At 38.8% G+C, this 20,360-nt stretch overlaps 4 protein-coding genes across 4 annotated transcripts; 2 read left to right on the top strand and 2 right to left on the bottom strand.

Annotated features, from left to right (window-relative positions):
• Positions 1–7,332: 7,332 nt before the first annotated feature.
• On the top strand, positions 7,333–7,800 carry LOC6493856 (protein new-glue 1). The gene has a single exon (XM_001958531.4). The coding sequence runs from the start codon at positions 7,370–7,372 to the stop codon at positions 7,715–7,717; it is 348 nt and encodes a 115-aa protein (XP_001958567.3). The 5' UTR covers positions 7,333–7,369; the 3' UTR covers positions 7,718–7,800.
• Positions 7,801–9,435: 1,635 nt separating this feature from the next.
• Positions 9,436–9,882, bottom strand: LOC6506094 (protein new-glue 1-like). The gene has a single exon (XM_032454673.2). The coding sequence runs from the start codon at positions 9,844–9,846 to the stop codon at positions 9,496–9,498; it is 351 nt and encodes a 116-aa protein (XP_032310564.1). The 5' UTR covers positions 9,847–9,882; the 3' UTR covers positions 9,436–9,495.
• Positions 9,883–11,522: 1,640 nt separating this feature from the next.
• LOC6493857 (protein new-glue 1) lies at positions 11,523–11,989 on the top strand. Its single transcript, XM_001958533.3, has one exon. The coding sequence runs from the start codon at positions 11,555–11,557 to the stop codon at positions 11,900–11,902; it is 348 nt and encodes a 115-aa protein (XP_001958569.1). The 5' UTR covers positions 11,523–11,554; the 3' UTR covers positions 11,903–11,989.
• Positions 11,990–13,026: 1,037 nt separating this feature from the next.
• Positions 13,027–13,659, bottom strand: LOC116655873 (protamine-like). The gene has a single exon (XM_032454671.2). The coding sequence runs from the start codon at positions 13,642–13,644 to the stop codon at positions 13,204–13,206; it is 441 nt and encodes a 146-aa protein (XP_032310562.1). The 5' UTR covers positions 13,645–13,659; the 3' UTR covers positions 13,027–13,203.
• Between the last annotated feature and the right edge of the window lie 6,701 nt (positions 13,660–20,360).

The following is a 20,360-nucleotide window of genomic DNA, read 5'->3' as shown; positions in this document are numbered from 1 at the left end:
ATAATGGAAGAGTCATCTGCTCGCTCGCAGCATAGCGGCAGGAGCGAAAAATTTGATAAGACGAGAAAAATAGCTGGTGCAGACCCTGGATAAATAAGATCCCAAATCCGCACCCGGCACTCAGATCTATCTGCCTATCTTGCAGGTATGCCTGAAAAAACAGCGATCACCATCTCCATCGAGACAATTAGCAGTAACTCAACTACCAGAGTTATCTGCACCATTAAAAACGCCAAAACAAAACGCCGGGCAATACTTCAACGTAAACCGTGGCTGCAACTGCGGCCGGCAGCATATGCTCAACTACGACTCCGGCGGAGTCATTCCGTTGACAAATCTCATTGGCGAATAAAACAAGTAATTCGAAATGTCTGTTCCAAGCTCCTGGCCGAAAACGCAAAGACGTGGCTCAGCCCTCTATACCTGTTCTCACTCCGCCCCGGCTCCGAACGTAAGCGATTTGGTCTTATTAGAAAAATCTCTTGATCATAGCATTGGCTCCTTAAAATACAACATTTGCACATCCCAATTTTGGGTTTCCACAATATATGCAGCCATCTCTGACGCTTTTCGAGTAGCTTTAAAAACACTGACATTTTGGCACCATCAGCTAAAAGAAGACAAGGCATACAGAGTTGTGCTTCAAGGAATCCATTCAAACGTACCAACAGAACTATCGACTGGCTAATTGTCTAAGCAAGGTGCTCGCCCAGAGAAAAACAAGAGTCTATAGACAGATTTTTGGATAACCTGGACACAGGTTTAAGACTCACCCCACTCCAAAATCAGCCATTGGAAGTCCCTCAGGTGGTTGGTGCCGTACGAGCCTAGAGAAGGCTGAGGCGTTTGCTAACAACCTTGAGCTACGTTTCAAGCCATACGACAATTCGTCTGAAAGCATTCGTCAACCAGTTAAAATGTTTCTGGAATCTTCATTTCAAATTACCCTGCCTGCTAACCCTGTCTCACTGACAAAGTCATCACTGACAAAGTCAACCATTGTAGCTAACCTAACAAACGTCACTCAGCAATATTATTCAGCTCTCATATATTCCTAACAAAAGAGCAACAGAAATATAAAAACCTATGACTGCAATAAAATTATCAGCAGCATTAACCACATTAAAAGGAAACACACCAGGACTTAACAGAATCAACTACAAAATGATAAAAAACCTGAATAAACAACCAAAATCAGAATTATTAACCTCCAAAACGCCATACTAAACAGCTACATTCTACAAGCATACAAAACTAGCTTAATAATACCGATCCTAAAACCAAACACAGACGAAACTTTGCTAAACTCATACCGACCGATCTCACTAAACTCATTCCTATCAAAATTACTTGACAAAATAATAGAAAAACATCGGTGGTGGTTTGTAATAAACGATAAACTAAGAGAAATCGGCTATAGACAGTCTACTACTCATAGATCATCTTTTAGCACGAGCTCTCTCAAGAAGAAACCACCCATCTATCATATCCCTAGACTTCGCAAAGGACTTCGATAGAGTTAGCATTCACTCTATACTTGACCAACTTGTACCCTGGAAAACTGGCCCAAGAATGATTAACTATGTACGAAACGATATGACAAATGGAAAACTACTCGTGCTCATTGACTCTGGCATCTCCTCCTTAGGCATTCCTCAAGGCTCCCCACTCTCCGTGGTCCTTTTTGTTATTTCATATAACTCAATCACAGAAAAGCTCACACTTTACTTGAACATCAGTTTAAGCGCATACGCAGACGACTTCAACATCATCCTAAAACAAAACAAGAAAGGAAAGCTAACTTCGGGCGGAGCCGAAGTTGATATACCCTTGCAGTTCAGTCGCAGTCCGCTAGGTGGCACCACGCATCTTATATTATTAGATATATAGCGGATCGTATATAGTCGGCCGATCCTTATGAAATTTAGCATATAGAATTATTTTGCCCAAAAAGTAATCTGTACCAAGTCCCATCTTTCTAACTTAAAAAACACCAAAGTTATGCCAATTCCGATCGTTGTATGACAGCTATAGGATATAGTCGGCCGATCCTTATGAAATTTTGTACATAAGATATGTTGATCAAATATAACATGTGTGGAAAGTCCCAACCCACTATCTTAAAAAACAACGAAGTTATGGCATTTCCGATCAATCAATTATATGGCAGCTATAGGATATAGTCGACCGATCCCGGCCGTTCCGACTTATGTACTGCCTGCAACAGAAAGAAGGGTGTGTGCAAAGTTTCAACTCGATAGCTTTAAAACTGAGAGACTAGTTTGCGTAGAAACAGACAGACAGACGGACAGACGGACATGCTCATATCGACTCAGGAGGTGATCCTGATCAAGAATATATATACTTTATAGGGTCGGAGATGTCTCCTTCACTGCGTTGCACACTTTTGACCAAAATTATAATACCCTCTGCAAGGGTATAAAAAACACCTCCATGTTTGCAGAAAACGTAATTGTAACTGCACCGTAACAACAAGAAACACTTAAATGCAATAAGTAATATCATTAAAAATCCTTGGCATGCACTTCAATAACAAATACAGATGGAAAACTCACACGGTACTCACAAGGTGACTTGAAAAAATCAATTTGGTTCATTTTTCATCGATGAACTTAAATCTTTGAATGGCGATGGAGCACCAGCTTCCCAGTCGTGCCTGGCGCTCGCCAAACGCGCATCCCGCGGTAGGAAATAGGAGTGCGCGGCGCACTCCCATCTGCGGAAAACCATCATTCCGATTTACATTGGCGTGGCCGCTTTTCTCACCCAGCGGAGCGAGTATCAATATGCTTGGCGATCGGAAAAAGAAGGCGGTTCTCCCCTACCCGCAAGCTTACCGGCTAGGGGAGATCGGCGCGAAATCTCACCCAGGGATTTTCTGGTTGAAAAAAATTTCCCTTGCTTTTTGCTTTGCTTTTGGTTTTTGTTTTTGTTTTTCCCCAACCATGCCCATTGATTTTTACTAAATTCGAAGTGACTTGTTTGTCATATTTATTTATTATGAATTATATTTATTATTTATTAATCTTAATACATAAAACTGAAAAGATAAAAAAAAGAAATAAAAAAAAGCTAAAAATAAATAAATAATAAAAACAAATAAGATTCTTACAAATAAAGATATTGAGACGTCCAAATTTCTAGTACAGCCAGAACTGAAAATATTTGTTTAATGAAATAACGTTTATTCATCATTATCAACACAATAAAATATAAATAATTGAATGAACGGAGCAGTAAACTTACCATTTCACAATAATAAACCAATGCGACTCACTATGAACAACCCTATGTGACCGTTTCGATTTTGGTTGATTTAGCATAAAAACGCTGCACAAAACGCACACTAATTACGCGGGATTATTTTTTTGCTGCCCTCAGTTAAAGTAAAAAATAAATTCCTTATATGAATAATATTTTTCATTAAATATTGAGCTATGTTTAAATTTTTCACTTCAATAAAATTATTATAGAACATAAATTGGTAAACTTAAATAATATATGTACGTTGAATTGTTCATGAAATAATTTTTTCTAAGTTAAAAGTCCCACGCATAAATTTTTCTAAGTTCCAAGCGAGACGAACATTTTCTAAGTCCAGTTTTTTGAGAGCGAAATCTATGTTGAGAGAACAAATTCCCTCTCTCAACTCGGGGTGGGTGAGAACAAGGTACGAAAGATGCCTGCCGGAATGCACCGAAACGCTGCTAGCACCGAAAAGTCCGACTGGGTTATAGCACTGTGAAAAACTGGTTCAATCGTGGCCGACGCTCGCTCGTAGACGAAGGTCGTGAAGGTCGTCCAAAAACAGTCGTTGTTCCAGAGAAAATTGACGCCGTGCATGAACTGATAATGCAAGATCGTCATGTGACATACCATGAGATAAAGGCGTCCTTGGGCATTTATTCCACCATCATACATTCGATTATGCATGAACACGTGGCCTTACAAAAAATTTGTTCTCGTTGGATCCCGCACAATTTGACAATCGCTCAAAAAAAGGCTCGTGAGGATTGGTGAAAAAAAAATTTAAAAAATACAATCGCGGTGTTTCAAAAAGCGTTTATAAGATTGTCACAGGTGACGAATCATGGATCTTATGCTTATGAGCCCGAAACAAAACAGCAATCGACCGTGTGGGTCTTCAAAGACGAGCCAAATCCAACGGAATTTGATCGTGGAAGAAGCACTTCGAAGCAAAAGGTGCCCTGTTTCTTTGGTAAAATAGTGGCGACTTTTTCGCTTGAGCAACCTAGGACGGCTAATTCTGAGTGGTAAACCACAATTTGTTTGCCTGAAATCTTCGGAGAAATTCGAAAAACGAACAAGAGAAGACGGATCATTCTGCACTATGAAAATGCGAGCTCTCACACATCAGGATGGGTCATCCTTCTCCAATGACTTCTTTTTATTCCCGCACAACAAGAGAAAAATGCGTGGTATCGATTTTCGACGCCAGAAGATGCTGTGAAGCGCTCAAAAACCATGTTTTGGAGGTGTCTCAATCGGAGTGGAAAAAGTACCTTTACAATTGGTTTGAGCGCATGCAAAAGTGTATAAGTCTTTCTGGAGAATACTTTGAAAAACAATAAAACCATTTTTAATCAAAAATATTCGCACTTCCATTATTAGGCCAGAAATACATACATATGTGTATACTGTCGCTTTCTATGTCGCAGCTTTTTTCCAAATTTTTATTTATAGATGAAGAAGAGCGGCACAAATCCGTAAATCAGGACGTGAATCAGAGCCGTCATCGCTTTACCCGGTTGTAGTCCGAGTGAGTGGGAGAGACTTCAGGGTGGTTGGATGGGACGCGTCACGTGGCGCCTAATGCGGTTACAGCAAATTAAAAATGTAAACAAACTCAGGCACAGAAGGTTAAGGTATTTGGACGCCTCCTACTTAGGGCGAAAGCCCACGATACTCATTTAATTTTCGAATCACCGTTTAAGAAGGATGCGCTTTTTTCCCAGGAGTATTTCATTCGTACGAAAGTTTATAGCACACTAGGAGAGCTAGGTTTTTGCCCTCAAACTATACAACTGCTTTATATGGAGCGGAAAGGAGCGTATCAACTTCTAAAAACTAAACCTCAAACTTATGGTTTGACACAGAATGTTTCTAATAACGTGATAGATGCAAAACATTTGACAAATGCGACTAAACATGAAGAGAAAGCTTGGGTTCCGCAACAGATGTTTGTTTGCCCTTGCGGTTAAAAGAAAAGCCAGTTTTATTGGATATTGCCTGCCGATCCTTATGTTTATTGTTGGAACACATAAAATATATTTTTAAGAAACTCTTTTCTCCAGAAAGACGAAACTTACAACCTTATGGCATTTCCGATAACTCATATAGGATGTATATATAGGAACGCTCGTACTAAACAACAACATCAAACAATATATTAACGTAATAAAATGTCTCTCAAACGCAAAGTTGAACTTTCTACACTTTTAAACGTCACAAAAGCAAGCATAATTCATAATTCAACCGCCACCATTAACAAAAACATTCACTAATCGGTCACACGTAGAGACCAGATAATAATAACACCCTAAATGGACCACACTCTAAGCAGGACCTGTCCGCTCTGCAATGATACCAACGATGCCTTATCAATTAATCATTTACTAACTAACTGGAATTCACTAAAATGCCAAAGACAGCTAATATTTAAAAACACCAATCCACTAGAATCCATCTCAAATCCTACATCAACAAACATATTAAAACTAATACTATTTCTAGGGAACACAATCTTATATCACCTCATTAAAGATCAAATAAAAAAACCTCTTCACGAGGTAAAATAACGGTGGCGAACCCACATACCACGCCCAAAATATCTGATCAGTGATGCCAATTTGTTCTTTTCCGGACAGATCTGTCCTGTTTTGAACGCTTCATCCGAAAAAAATGAAAATCACCCGCATTACCTGAAATCTGTCTGTTTTAGATTTTTCATCCGGAAATCTGTCCTGTTTTTAAATCTAATATTAATTCTTCCAAAAAGGACTCATTTATGCCTATTTTAAATATATTTTCAATAAATTCTGAGATTAAAAGCAAAATAATTTAACTGTTTGGACTTGTGTCAGCATCAAATATCGTAATTTTTACTAATTAGTTATGTCAGCGTAACTTTCCACAGCCATCCACTAATGTTTTGTGATCAGCAGTTCTATATTCTTTGATTCTCCCAGTATCGCATGCGCTTTGTTGTTCTTTTGTAGCGCATGCACTTTGGGAGCTTTGGTGGAGCTTCTGCGCAAGCTCTTAGTTATTCGGCATTTTTTTTGGATCGGCCGCGGCATTTATTTTGTGGTTAAACTGACCCATAATAAATATTGAAAATAGCAATTTAACCTTGTCTATTTAATTCGGCGGCTATCAAAACGCTGATAGCGTAACATTAAAAATATTCCAATATTCACCTAATAAATTGGGAAAATATTGAAAATACTTCAAAATGTTGGTCAGAAGTGAAGAGGTATCGCGATTCTGCAGGCAACAACCCCATTGAGGACCTGGTGAATTTTGCTCTCAGCCTGCTTTCATTGCCATGGTCAAATGCTGAGGTAGAAAGAGTTTTTAGCCAAGTAAACTTAACAAACTTGTTGTCCTTTTTTCTATCCTTTTTACAATATTTTCATCCTATTTCCCTGTTTTTTTTTATCATTCTGTCTTTTTTTTCGAAAAAGTGGCATTACTGTATCTGATATCAATTTTGGTGGCGAAGAAATGCTTTATATGTATAACAAATTACAGATAAAAAATATTTCTACCTGGCACGTGTTAATATTGTTTATTGTGTTGTAAAAAATGTCGATTGCTAAAAATTTGTAATCGATATTCGACCCGTTTATTATTCGAAATAATAAACGCCTCTGGTGGTGAAAAAAGAAGCTGCAAATTGTTTGGGATTTTTTTTCGGACCAGTTCGGACCAGGTCGTGACCAGTAGTCAGTTCTTAACACAGAACATCTACTTAAGTTAAATAAAATTTATTAAATTCATTGTTTCTCGATATTTTTTTATGTGCGCAAACTGCAAATCGCAAAAAGCAAATCCGCAACCGAATAAGTTTATATGTTATAATGCTATGAATTTTAACCTTTGCTTCACAGCTAGTACCATCCGCAGCTTTATTTACCATACCCTTTTTTTAATGGAAACACTGTTAAGAACGTTAAATCCAATGTCAGACGAGAAGCTGTACAAACAATTCAGAGAAAACCCAATCTGGTATACCACTTCGGATATATGTCGTAATGGAGTTGCAGGTTTTTAGATCATGATTTGGTATAAAAGGGCGTACAGTTTCCAGGCTTGCCATATCACAATGCGCTTCTTGATCGCCTTAAGCTTCGTGGTGCTCGGGTGCTTCTACCTGGCGGAGGCAACTACCGCCACGACTTCGACCACATCCGCCACTACCACGACCACCACCACAGCGTCGTCAAGTGACACAACGACTACAGTCTCTTCCAGCGACACCACTACCACCTCACCTTCCTCATCGTCCTCCTCGTCGTCCTCGGATGCAGAGGCCAGAAGGCGGAGGCGCGCTCGCCGGCGTCGTCTGGCTCGTCAGCGGCAGCGCCGTGAGCGCAGGAGGCAACGCAGAACTGAGAAACTCCGTGTGCAACTGGAGACTCAGAGGCGCCTGATCAACCAGCTGCGTGGTTAAAGACACGCCCATTTCTGAGGCGTATCTGAAAAAAAATTAAAAAGCTTAATAAATAAAAAACCAAAAAAACCGTTGTCATGAGATATGAAACAATTTTTTTTCTTTAAAATATTAAAATATATTAAATGATATTTTAAAAATATCCTATGTAAGGGGCAAGGATATTTTTAAAGTACTATCCTTATAAGAAATACACCATGAAATCAATTTTCTAATAAAAATATTTATGTATAATCTAAATAAACCCCAAGCATCTTTAAAAATAGCTAAGTTAATGCATTTTCGATCAATCAATTATATGGCAGCTATAGGATATACTCGACCGATCCCGGCCGTTCCGACTTATATACTGCCTGCAAGCAAATGAAGGATGTGAAAAGTCAGGAGGAGGTGAGGACGACTCAGCAGATGACTGCGTTGCACCCTTTGGATCAAAATTATAATACCCTCTGCAAGTTGGCATTTATTGGGCTAGATTCTTTTGGGACCAAATTAAATCTGACGATTTTATAATTTTGAATCTTAAACTTTTAACAGTTTTTATACCCTTGCAGAGGGTCTTCTAATTTTGGTCAACGCAGTGAAGGAGTCATCTCTTGATGAGGATCACCTCCTAAGTTTCTACGCTAACTAGTCTCTCAGTTTTAGAGTTTTTAACTTTGCACACATCGGTCGACTATATCCTGTAGCTGCCATATAACTGAACGATCGGAATAGGCTTAACTTTGTTGTTTTTGAAGCAAGAATGATGGGACTTTCTACGGATTCCATTTTGGACAGCTTAATACGATCTTCAGATGTTCTCTATTAACAATTGCGTTACCAATGTGTTTAACCTTCTAAATATCTAAGTTCTCATTGTTGAACTCGATGTCTAAGTAGAACATGTTCAAAGGCTCTTAGTTACGCGGCTTTTAATATTACTAATGTTTCGAACAGCGTCGCCTTTGAACTCCACATCATGTTAAATTAAGTCGTTATCCGTTCAGAAGTGCAAATTCTTAATAACAACTCGGAATTCCCTCTCATGTTTGTGCTGGTAGGTGAGAAATTTGACAAAATCTCCAGTTATAGTTTTAACAAGTTTCCTATATTCTTCAATAGACTTAACCATAATTCTCCTTTGACCATCGCGTTGAACTTTATAAAAGAAAAGCTCTGTCTTAATTTTAGTCGCGAGATAAGTTTGCATTCCTTTTATAGCTTAGTTTTCGCCTTCAATTCTATAATTTGGCGTGCTGTCGCTTAGGAGGGCGTATTGATTGGAGCTGATGCTAGATGCATGGACCAGAGCAATTTTTTTCTTTATTAGAATCTGAGACATTTGGTTTTATCTCTTGATTGCCTTCGGCTTCGCTCTTACTGTCTGCCAGTTCCAAGCCTATGTGTCGTCTTCGTCGTTGTTCATTTGAAAAACAACACTTTTTTAATGCTTATCAGCAACCAGTTTTTTTTTATTTTTAAGTCGAATAACTGTTTATAATAGCTTTGCGCTAGCGCGCGCTGCCGCTTGAATTTTAGGCACGCGACTCTTTTAACTGTTGACGCTTAAAAATTTGTTAGCCACTGCAGAGGGTATTATAATTTAAATCAAAAAATCAAATGTTTTCAGAAAGATAGAAAATGTCATAACTTTGGCATTTTTTATTTATTTATTATTAAAAACAAAAAAATTTTGTTTCTTCGAAATCACAAGAATGATTTTTAAACAAATACAATAATGATCGATATATTTCAATATATTTATTTTTTTAAGTTCAATCCCATCGTCCGTCCCATTATCCCTGCAACTGACGGATCAATCGACGCTGCCTCTTGAGTAGCTGTTCCATCCTGCGCCTTCGCTTTTCTTGGCGCTGCCTTCTCTCCTGGCGGCGGCGGCGCTCGCGAGCTAGTCGCCTGCGGCGGGCACGTCTGCGGCGTTTTGCCTCAGCATCCGAACTCGAGGAGGAGGATGAGGAGGAAGTGGTGGCGCTTGAAGAGGTGGTAGTGGTAGTGGCGCTTGACGAGGCTGCAGTGGTGGTGGTAGTGGTGGTCGTGGCGGATGTGGTCGAAGTCGTGGCGGTAGTTGCCTCCGCCAGGTAGAAGCACCCGAGCACCACGAAGCTTAAGGCGATCAAGAAGCGCATTGTGATATGTCTTGGCTGGAATCTAAACGCACTTTTATACCAATTTATGAACAAAAAGCGACAATACGTTTTCCCCAACAATTACTAGATACGATGGGTTTTTCTCTTAGTTGTTTGTACAGCTTTTCGACTGACATTGAATTTACCTTAACGCTTGACGTTTGTTCATTCAATGCAGATCTTAACGACTACAAACAAATTTTAAAACAAAAATAATCATGCTAAAATGGTTGATTCACATTAATTATTTTAGTCTGGCATTGCGCGGACATACAACCTTTAAGGATGATAATAATGGTAGCTAACGCATGGAGCTCAGAGACTATGTTAGAAGAGATAGAGCTATAAGATTTTGCAAGTTTGTTACAAATTTTTGCCTGCTATAGAGCTTAAATGATATAGAGCTATCAGACTTGGCAACTACACTTGTGAAGTATGAGAAGATGACGCAGATGAAGATTTTGTCAACATATTGCCACGCCCTCACCCCACATAACATAAACACAAAATTATTATCTTAATTATGTCGCCTTAATTATGTATTACAAATATGTAATTATTAATTATTATCTGATCGCCGCCTCACATTGTACAGGCACTGTAGGTTCATTTCCATTTAGCATCTTTGGGGTTTAGTAAGGGGATTTTTGCCAACCAAAAATATAATTTTTAATAGCTTCCCAGTGTTACTGTTTATTATGGAAAAAAAATGTCAATTGCTAAAATTTTGTAATCGATATTCATTATGTGTTCATTCTTCAAAAAACGCCTCTGGCGGTGAAAGAAGAAGCTGCAAATTGATTGGGATACCTATATCTTAAAACTGTCATATAACTAAACGATCGGAAGTGAGAAAAACTTGGTATGGAGATGCTTGGGTCAGGTTCCACCATTTTTATTGGAAAATTGATTTAATATTGAAATTCTCATAAAGATCTGCTATTTAGCTGCAAGGTCATCTCAACTTTGGCTCCACCCGAAAAGGCCCAAAAACGGCGGTGGCATAAATTTTAGAACTGCAGAAGAGATTAAAAATAAAAAAAATCACCGAAAATATTCGACCTATTTAGGCCCTGATGTCACATCTATGTATTGTATAATCTTTGATTTGATATTTAATCCTGGTAGTTACGCTTTTGATGATGATCAGCTTTTTGTTTTTCGATGAAGAAACCCAGTTAAGCAACATACCCCAAGTCAGCCAGCTAATTATGGCAGTAAAATACGGGCAGCGCTTCTGACAAAGAAAGAGTAATTTCTCTTCTTAAAACAATTAAAGAGGACCAGCCACAAAGAAACCGAAAAATTATAGCTGAAAAGCTAAAGGAAGCGCCCAAAAAAGATTGAGATCTTGTTTATGGCCATATAAACAAGAAGAATTTAGGTATGGCGACTTCTGCTCCTCTTGTAAGAAAGCCCGATGTCCAAACCATTATAAAGGTATTATATTTTTTAACAAAATTTATAAACAGATATTTTAATTAGATTTAAAATTTAAAGTGTAATTTTTTACGCTTTTTAATGGAAGAACGGTTAAGAACGTTAGGCATTTAGATAAATTCAATGTTAGACGAGAAGCTGTACAAACAAATCAGCGAAAACCCAATCTGGTATACCACTTCGGATATATGTCGTAATCGAGTTGCAGGTTTTTTTGATTATGATTTGGTATAAAAGGGCGTACAGTTCCCAGGCTTGCCATATCACAATGCGCTTCTTGATCGCCCTAAGCTTCGTGGTGCTCGGGTGCTTCTACCTGGCGGAGGCAACTACCGCCACGACATCGACCACATCCGCCACTACCACGACCACCACCACAGCGTCGTCAAGCGACACAACGACTACAGTCTCTTCCAGCGACACCACTACCACCTCACCTTCCTCATCGTCCTCCTCGTCGTCCTCGGATGCAGAGGCCAGAAGGCGGAGGCGCGCTCGCCGGCGTCGTCTGGCTCGTCAGCGGCAGCGCCGTGAGCGCAGGAGGCAACGCAGAACTGAGAAACTACGTGTGCAACTGGAGACTCAGAGGCGTCTGATCAACCAGCTGCGTGGTTAAAGACACGCCCATTTCTGGACGTATCTGAAAAAAATTAAAAAGCTTAATAAATGAAAAACCAACAAACAGTTGTCATGAAATATGAAACAAGTTTCTTTAAAATATCTTTCAAATATTAAAATGTATTTCCTATGCAAAGGGTAGGGATATTTGTAAAGTACTAAAAGCAACTATGGAAATATCATTAAAAAATAATCCACAATTATACATTTAAAAAGAATAAAAAGGAAACATTTGATTGAAAACAAACGATTCTTATGAGACTTTCTTTAAGAACACCAAAATTATCCCAATTCCGATCATTCTATGACAACTATTGGATATAGTCTATTCGGTCTAAGTCTATTATAGTCTAAGATATTTTGGCCAAATATAACATGTGTTGAAAGTCCCAGCCCTCCAACTTAAAAACACCAAAGTAATGGCGTTTCCGATCAATCAATTATATGGCAGCTATAGGATATAGTCGACGGACATGCTCATATCGACTCAGGAGGGGATCCTGATCAAATATATTTATATTTTATAGGGTCGGAGATGTAACCTTAATGCGTTGCACACTTTTGAGCAAAATTATAATACCCTCTGCAAGGGTATAAAAATGATTTATTTCTTTATTATTTCTATATTTTTCTTTTAAAAAAATTCAGGCAAATTAAAAAAAAAAAGCGCAACCTTACAATCAATTTCTTCAGGACATTTGTTCTTCGTAAATCGTAAAAAAACACACTGAAATGAAATTTATTTGTAAGAAAACATTTTTTTAAATTGGCTCAAAAAACTCCATCCCTATTGCATGTGGAGATAGCCCTTGAGATAACGCAACTTTCTATACATATATCGTTCATATGTGGAAAAGGTGCTTACTCTAGATATACATAGTCCGATAAGCTACCGATGGTGCTAGTTGTGCTAGCTACCGATGGTGCTAGTTGTCTAGTTGTGAAGCAAACGTGAAGCAGATTTTCTTTTTGCAGTTGGGGCACAAAAACAAAAAAAAAAGAGAAAAAATACATTTTTAAGACAAATACATAGTTAAGAACTGGCCACTGGTCGCGACCGCACTCCGATAAAAATACTTCCAAACATTCAATTTTTCCCGTTAAATACAAAACAATATTCGATTTATTTTTTAAATACATTTTTTTGTATCGCCTTATTGAAGTTAAGCAAGACGAAGATTGTTCCGATTTATTCAATATTATCAATATTTGGCTATTTCAAAGATAGAAGATAAGTGATAGGTCTTAAGAGATAGGAGACCTTATATCATTCTGAAAGTCCTTCTCAGGCAACGATCCTTAACCACGACGGTTCCTGCGCTGTCTCTGCTGGCGTCTTCTGCGTTGCTGCTGGCGGCGACGTCTTTGGCGCTGTTGACGCCTGCGGCGTTGTCGGGCCAAACGCCGGCGTCGGCGGGCGGCGGCCCTTCGTTTGGCAGCGGCGCTGGAGGATGAGGACGATGAGGTTGTTGTAGTCGTCGTGGCGTCCGTATCGGAGGAGGCTGCCGTCGTATCCGATGAGGAGGATGCGGCTGTGGAAGATTCTGTAGCGCTATCAGTGGAGCTATCTGAGGAGCTATCGGAGGAACTATCCGAGCTAGCTCCGTATCCCTGCTGGGCGAGCAGGAGGCAGGCAAGCACGCCCAAGAGAAGCACCAACGAGAATCGCATAACAATTGTTTCTTTACACTTCATTGGATCGTGCTTGTTTTTATACCTCAAACTAGAATCCATCGCCATTGCCCGGGAATTCCCCACATATGTAACGTATTATTACCTTTCAGTCTGTGCAAATATTATTTTTACAGTATACCAAATTAAAAGCTAATATGTATGTCAACTGTTTATTTACCACATGACTTTATTTATTTATTTTACATGGAACAAGAATAAATGAAGTTATTATTGCAAACCGAAGAGCTAAATGATTTTAACCAGATTTCTTGAATATCACCGCGGACGGTAGTCCGCTAAGTGGCGACACACATGCTCTAGCTTGTAACTAATGCGTGAGGACTGAGGAGCGCTCGGTAGGTTGAATTGACTTTTTTTGGGAAAAGCATTATAACTTCAAAAATTTTGATAATTTTTTAATGAAATTTGTCTCGTTTTATTCAGTATTAATACGACAACATTGATATGTGGCATGAATGACAGAATTTTTTTAAGTTGTACCGAAAAACTGGCGTCAAAATCCGAAAAACACGAATAAAAGGTGAAAATTTCAGTTTCTTGTGTAAAGATGTTGTCCTTTTTGTTTTTTTTTTTTTCAAAATCTACAACCTTAAACTATTAAAAAAAACCGGCAATTTTGAAATCGGATTTAAAAAAGGGGTTCAGGAATTTTTAAGCGCCAAAAAGTTCCGAAAACCGGTTTTTTAACAATAATTCAAGATTTTTAGGGGGTTAAAAATATTTCATACAAGGTTTTGTGTTATACTCGACTAGATAAATAATTCCTACTACATATGTACTAAGTTTATATACCCTTGCAGTTGAATCGCAGTCCGCTAGGTGGCGCCACGCATCTTATATTATTCGATATATAGCGGATCGTATATAGTCGGCCGATCCTTGTGAAATTTGGTATATCGAATTATTTTGCCAAAAGAGGAATTCATTGAAACTCCCATCCTTCTAACTTGAAAAACAACTAAGTTATGGCATTTCCGATCAATCAGTTATATGGCAGCTATAGGATATAGTCGACCGATCCCGGCCGTTCAGACTTATAACAAGGCCCGCAAAGGCCTGCAAAGGAAAGAAGGGTGTGTGCAAAGTTTCAACTCGCTAGCTTTAAATCTGAGAAACTAGTTTGCGTAGAAACGGACAGACGGACATGCTTATATCGACTCAGGAGGTGATCCTGATCAAGAATATATATACTTTATAGGGTCGGAGATGTCTCCTTCATTGCGTTGCACACTTTTGACCAAAATTATAAAACCCTCTGCAAGGGTATAACAAGAAAGGAAAGCTTCGAGCGGATCCGAAGTTGATATACCCTTGCAGTTAAGCAGCAGCTTCTATTATTATATATATCGGATCGTATATAGTTGTCCGATCCTTATGAGAATTTCACCATCGAATTAATTTTCTAATAAAAATGTTGGAAACAGCCATAAGAATCTACAAAAATAGCAAGGTTATGCAATTTTCGATCGTTTAGTTATCGATATGGCAGGTATAGGATATAGTCGACCGATCCTTGTAAAATTTGGCAGATCGGATTAAATTGTCCATAATGGAATCCGTAGAAAGTCCTATCTTTCTAACTTAACATCAAACAACTAAAAACAACATCTAAAAACATCATTTTATTTTAAAACAACGGTAACTCTCGGAAGTTTTTTTAAAATCGAAATAATTATATTTCGATATGAAAAAATTTATATTTTTGGTTGTCAAATTTCTCTTACTTGGAGGCGGCAGTGGCAGGGCCGTTGAGAGGGGGGGTCAGCCGGGTAATTTTCCCGGGGCCCGCAATGGACAGGGGCCCGGCAGCGGGGTCTAATGACCGGGGGGTCAGCGGGACGAAAACGAAAAAGGGCCCGTGAGAAATCCATGCCCCGGGGCCCGACATGGCTTCTCGACGGCCCTGGGCAGTGGGCGTGACAAAAATTTTAAACAAACATGACCTGCGCTTCATTCACAGCAGTCTTCGTGCATAATCTTTTAAGTATACCTTATATAAGGTAGTATAACTTCATCTAGGGCCGAATTAAGGGTTTCTTCTCCGTTTTTATTATTAATAATAAGTCTATTACACTTAAAATTGTTTCTAAAACAATCTAAATCATTTTCAACCTGCATAAACCACAACGGAGAATATCAAATTAGAAATATCTATTAAAAAATTGAGAAAGTGCTTGGAATTGTGTCTTTTGGCTCCAACCATTTAGCAATCAAATCCTTCAAAGCAGAGCCAACTTTATGACCCTACCAGGCTGTGAAGCATTTCATACGCATCGCTGGAGTTCTGAAACTCGAATTGGCACAAAGAAGAGACAGAGGCGAGGGTCAGACAGGAAGCCCTCAGCCTAAACGGGCCGAAAGTTATGGCCAAAGCATCAGCAAAAAAGTTTCGCCGGTGCTAGTGCCGCACCAAGTTTGTTCCCAAATATGATTTTTGTACCAGAAGCAGGGTGAAGGGCTTTAAGATAGAGTCAGAGGAATTTGTTTGGCAACCCCGGCACATATTTTGCCATCCCTTAAAATGCATAAATGTTATATTAAATTAGAAATACTTTTACTGGTGCACCTTTAAACATTTTTTTTCAAAACATTTTATTAATGTGTTCTAATTAGAACGTTCACCGTTAAGCCCACATTTCTTTATTTTTCATAATATTAATATATTTTGAAACTTAAAAAAAATAATTAATACCATTTAATAAAATAATAATACCAACTTCAAATATTAAATATAACAAGAAAGGAAAGCTAACTTCGGGCGGAGCCGCAGTTTATATACCCTTTCAGTTAGGTAGCAGCTAATATTATTATACATATGTATATGTAACGTCGGCGATGGGTCGACCGGGGTGGCAACCCGGGGTGGGGTGCCGTGAAGCAGCCTACGTGGCAGCCCTATGCATTGTAGGACTCTATTTAGCATTTCATGGGGGGTTCTAACAATCTTTCAACAAGCTCAAAGTTTAGAAAACCGCGTGGTAGCAGCTTTCTTTGGCGTTTTAACCACAGAGTTAAGTTGAGGCAGATCGCGCAAAATGGGGCCGCGAACCACTATTGAGAAGGGAGAAGACGTCATAGCTTATTTTAAGAATGGACATTCCCGTCGAAAAATAGCGGAAATGGTGCATCTAAGTGATTCGACCGTGCAGAGCATCATTTCCCGGTATATTAACGAAAATAGAGTGCATGACAAGGAAAGAAAAGCACCCAATAAAATTTAGGACATATTGTCCGGAAAATCCGGAAAAACCAAGACTTTCGGCACCAAAAGTGGCCAGTGAGGTAGAGGAGGAACTGGGTAAGACATGCCACTCAGAAACAATTCGGCGAATCCTGCGGGAAAGCAACTTTAATGGCAGAATTGCTCGCAAGAAACCCTTCATAAGTTCCAAGAAATCAAAAGGTCCGCATAAAATTTGCCAAGGAGTACGTAAGCAAGAATCTCAACTTTTGGAACTCCGTTATATTCGCAGACGAGTCCAAGTTCAACATGTTTGGATCAGATGGAGCGACATATGTCTGGCGGAAGCCAAATACCGAGCTTCAAACAATAAATTTGAAACCTACAGTGAAGCATGGCGGTGGCAGTGTCATGGTTTGGGACTGTATGTCCGCAGCCGGAGTCGGTAGGCTTCATTTTATTGAATCTACGATGGACAAGACTCAATACTTGGAAGTTCTGAAGGCCTATTTGCTCCAAAGCGCGGATAAACTGGGCTTAAGAGATGATTTCCGCTTCTATCAGGACAATGACCCGAAACAAAGGCGGGAATTATGCAGGCTTGGCTGATTTGGAACTGTTCACATGTCATGCAACCACCAGCTCAGTCACCTGACATGAATGTTATTGAGAATTTATGGGCCATTTTGGATCAGAACATTCGAAAAAGGGAAATTCGCAACAAAAATTGACCTTAAAAAGGCTTTTTTGGAGGAATAGGAGAAAATTAGTCCATACCAAAGCGTCTAAAATTAGTTATTGGCAATCATGGATGTCATACAAAGAATTAAATACATAGATAAACATACATACATAGATAGATGTTAGTCATTTCCAGCTGGTTGAAATAAGCTGTGGTACTTTTTATAACCTTGCAGAGGGTATTATAATTTTGGTCAAAAGTGTGCAACGCAGTGAAGGAGACATCTCCGACCCTATAAAGTATATATATTCTTGATCAGGATCACCTCCTGAGTCGATATGAGCATGTCCGTCTGTCCGTCTGTCTGTCGGTTTCTACGCAAACTAGTATATACATAAGTCGGAACGGCCGGGATCGGTCGACTATATCCTATAGCTGCATATAACTGATTGATCGGAAATGCCATAACTTTGGTGTTTTTTATGTTAGAGGGTTGAGACTTTCCACACATGTTATATTTGACCACAATATCTTATGTGCAAATTGCATAAGGATCGGCTGTCTATGTCCTATAGCTACCATACAGCTGTTTTCAAAATAATAGGAGTGCTTTTGCATATGCACTTGTCCCTTCTGTAGCAATGTTAGGCGTTCATTTTTTTCAATTTTATTTCTTTTTCCAAATTTGTTTATGGGTACACATTCTAAGGTACCGTTTTTTTTTCGTTTTACTATCTTCGTTTTCTGAGAATTACGCAAATTCGTAAACAAACTTCATTTTGCGTTCATCAAAATAATAGGAGTGTGGCATTTTAATCTGCTCAGAGCGAAAAAATAGGTAATTATTCTTAAAAAAACGGTTTAAAAGTATAGAAAGATTAATTTCCAACTACAAATTTAACTTTTAAGATCGAAAACTTAAAGCAATGGGTCGTGGCAAACACTGCACACCTGAGCGGCGTGAGTTGATCAAAAACTTGATTTCAAGTGGGAAAACGTACAAGGAAGTGCAAAAAATAATTGGATGCGGTGCTTCCATGATCCGAAATGCAATAAAATTTTCACCCAAGACGGAAACCCGCGGCCGACCCCAAGTTCTAGCCGATAAACTGGCTACACGTGTCGCAAGGTACTCCAAAAAGCATCCTTTTGCAAGCTGCAAAGAAATTAAGGATGAGCTTAACTTGGACGCAAGTATCCCAACAATAAGTCGTCTTTTAAAGAAGCAAAATTTGAAAGCCCACAGTCCACGGAAAATTCCATTCCACACCAAGAAGCACATAGCCGCAAGAATGAAATTTGCAAAGAGCCATGTCAACTGGTCAGTTGAAAAATGGCGTAACATCTTGTGGTCGGATGAGTCGAAAATAGTCCTTTATGGTGGGAAAGGATCTCGACAATACGTTAGAAGACCACCTAACACCGAATTTAATGCCAAATATTGCATTAAAACGATTAAACATGGCGGACATAATATAATGATATGGGCATGTTTCTCGTATTATGGCGTAGGTCCCATATATTGGATTAAAAATATTATGGATGGTCCTGGATATGTCCAAATAATGCAGGAAACAATGCTGCCTTATGCTAGCGAAGAAATGCCACTGCTTTGGGTCTTCCAGCAAGACAATGACCCAAAGCACACAAGTAAAGTGGCTAAGAAGTGGTTTGCAGAAAATAAGATTGCAGTACTAGAATGGCCCGCCCAGTCTCCCGATCTGAATCCGATCGAAAATTTGTGGACAGACGTTAAAAAGGCGGTCGCACAAAGGCACCCAACTAATGTTTCCGAGCTTTGGGAAATTGTAAAGGCCTCTTGGACCTCGATTAGTCCCGAAAGATGCCAGAAATTGGTGGATTCCATGCCAAGGCGCTGTGCGGCAGTGATAGCCAATAAAGGTGGTGCCACGAAGTACTAATTATAGTTTTTTTTTATTGCATTTAACATTAAATTACTTCATATAACCATAGTTTGTCGTTATATATTATTTTCATAAGTTTTGAGCGAGTTTGCTTGAACACTCCTATTATTTTGAGAAACCCATATTGGGTGTTATTCCCTTTTTATTTTTTTTATTAAGTATGTATTCAATGAAGTAAGTTCTTTTTAGTTTTCCGTTTTTTAATACAAGTCATATTTGTTAAAAAAAATAAATTTAAAAAATTTAAATCGTATTGACATAGTTTTTTTCACCGTTTTTCACATTTGTAATGGGCACTCCTATTATTTTGAAAACAACTGTATAACTGATTTTCGGAAATGACATTACTTGGTTGTTTTTCAAGTTAGTGGGATGGAAGTTTCAATGGGTTCCTCTTTGGGCAAAATAATTCGATATGCCAAATTTCATAAGGATCGGCCGACTATATACGATCCGCTATATATCGAATAATATAAGATTCGTGTCTCCACCTAGCGGACTGCGACTTAACTGCAAGGGTATATAAACTTTCTTGTTTTTGTAATATTTTTGTCCTCGTTATAGATGTATGTACATAAAATTAAGACATAAATACACATAATAAATAAAAAATGCAAGAGTTTTTACCTATAAAAAAAACTTAAAGCCTTAGTACTCCCCTAGGATAGACATATGTAGCTGTTAGCACGGGCATACATATGTTAAATGACCCCACGACCTCAGCCCCTTTTATTTGGCAGGAAAAGTCGTTTAGCAAACGGGAGTTTCGATGTTGCTTTCGTCAACTGCAACATAATTTATGACGCTTTCATTAAAAGCGACAAGCGAGACAAACGCCCACATACAATCACGGCTGAAAAACAAATGTCCAAAGGAGTTCCAAGGACCAAGCTCCTCGTTGGGGGTGTATATTTAAAATTTGTACCGGGCAGACCGAAAAGACAGCGCAGGGAACTCGACTACGGGTGCCAGA

The sequence above is a fragment of the Drosophila ananassae genome, chromosome 2R (assembly GCF_017639315.1).
Source record: "Drosophila ananassae strain 14024-0371.13 chromosome 2R, ASM1763931v2, whole genome shotgun sequence".
In the NCBI taxonomy this organism is placed as follows: Eukaryota; Metazoa; Arthropoda; class Insecta; order Diptera; family Drosophilidae; genus Drosophila; species Drosophila ananassae.
The sequence above is the reverse complement of the archived record's forward strand: the minus strand, read 5'-3'. Positions and strand labels throughout refer to the sequence as shown.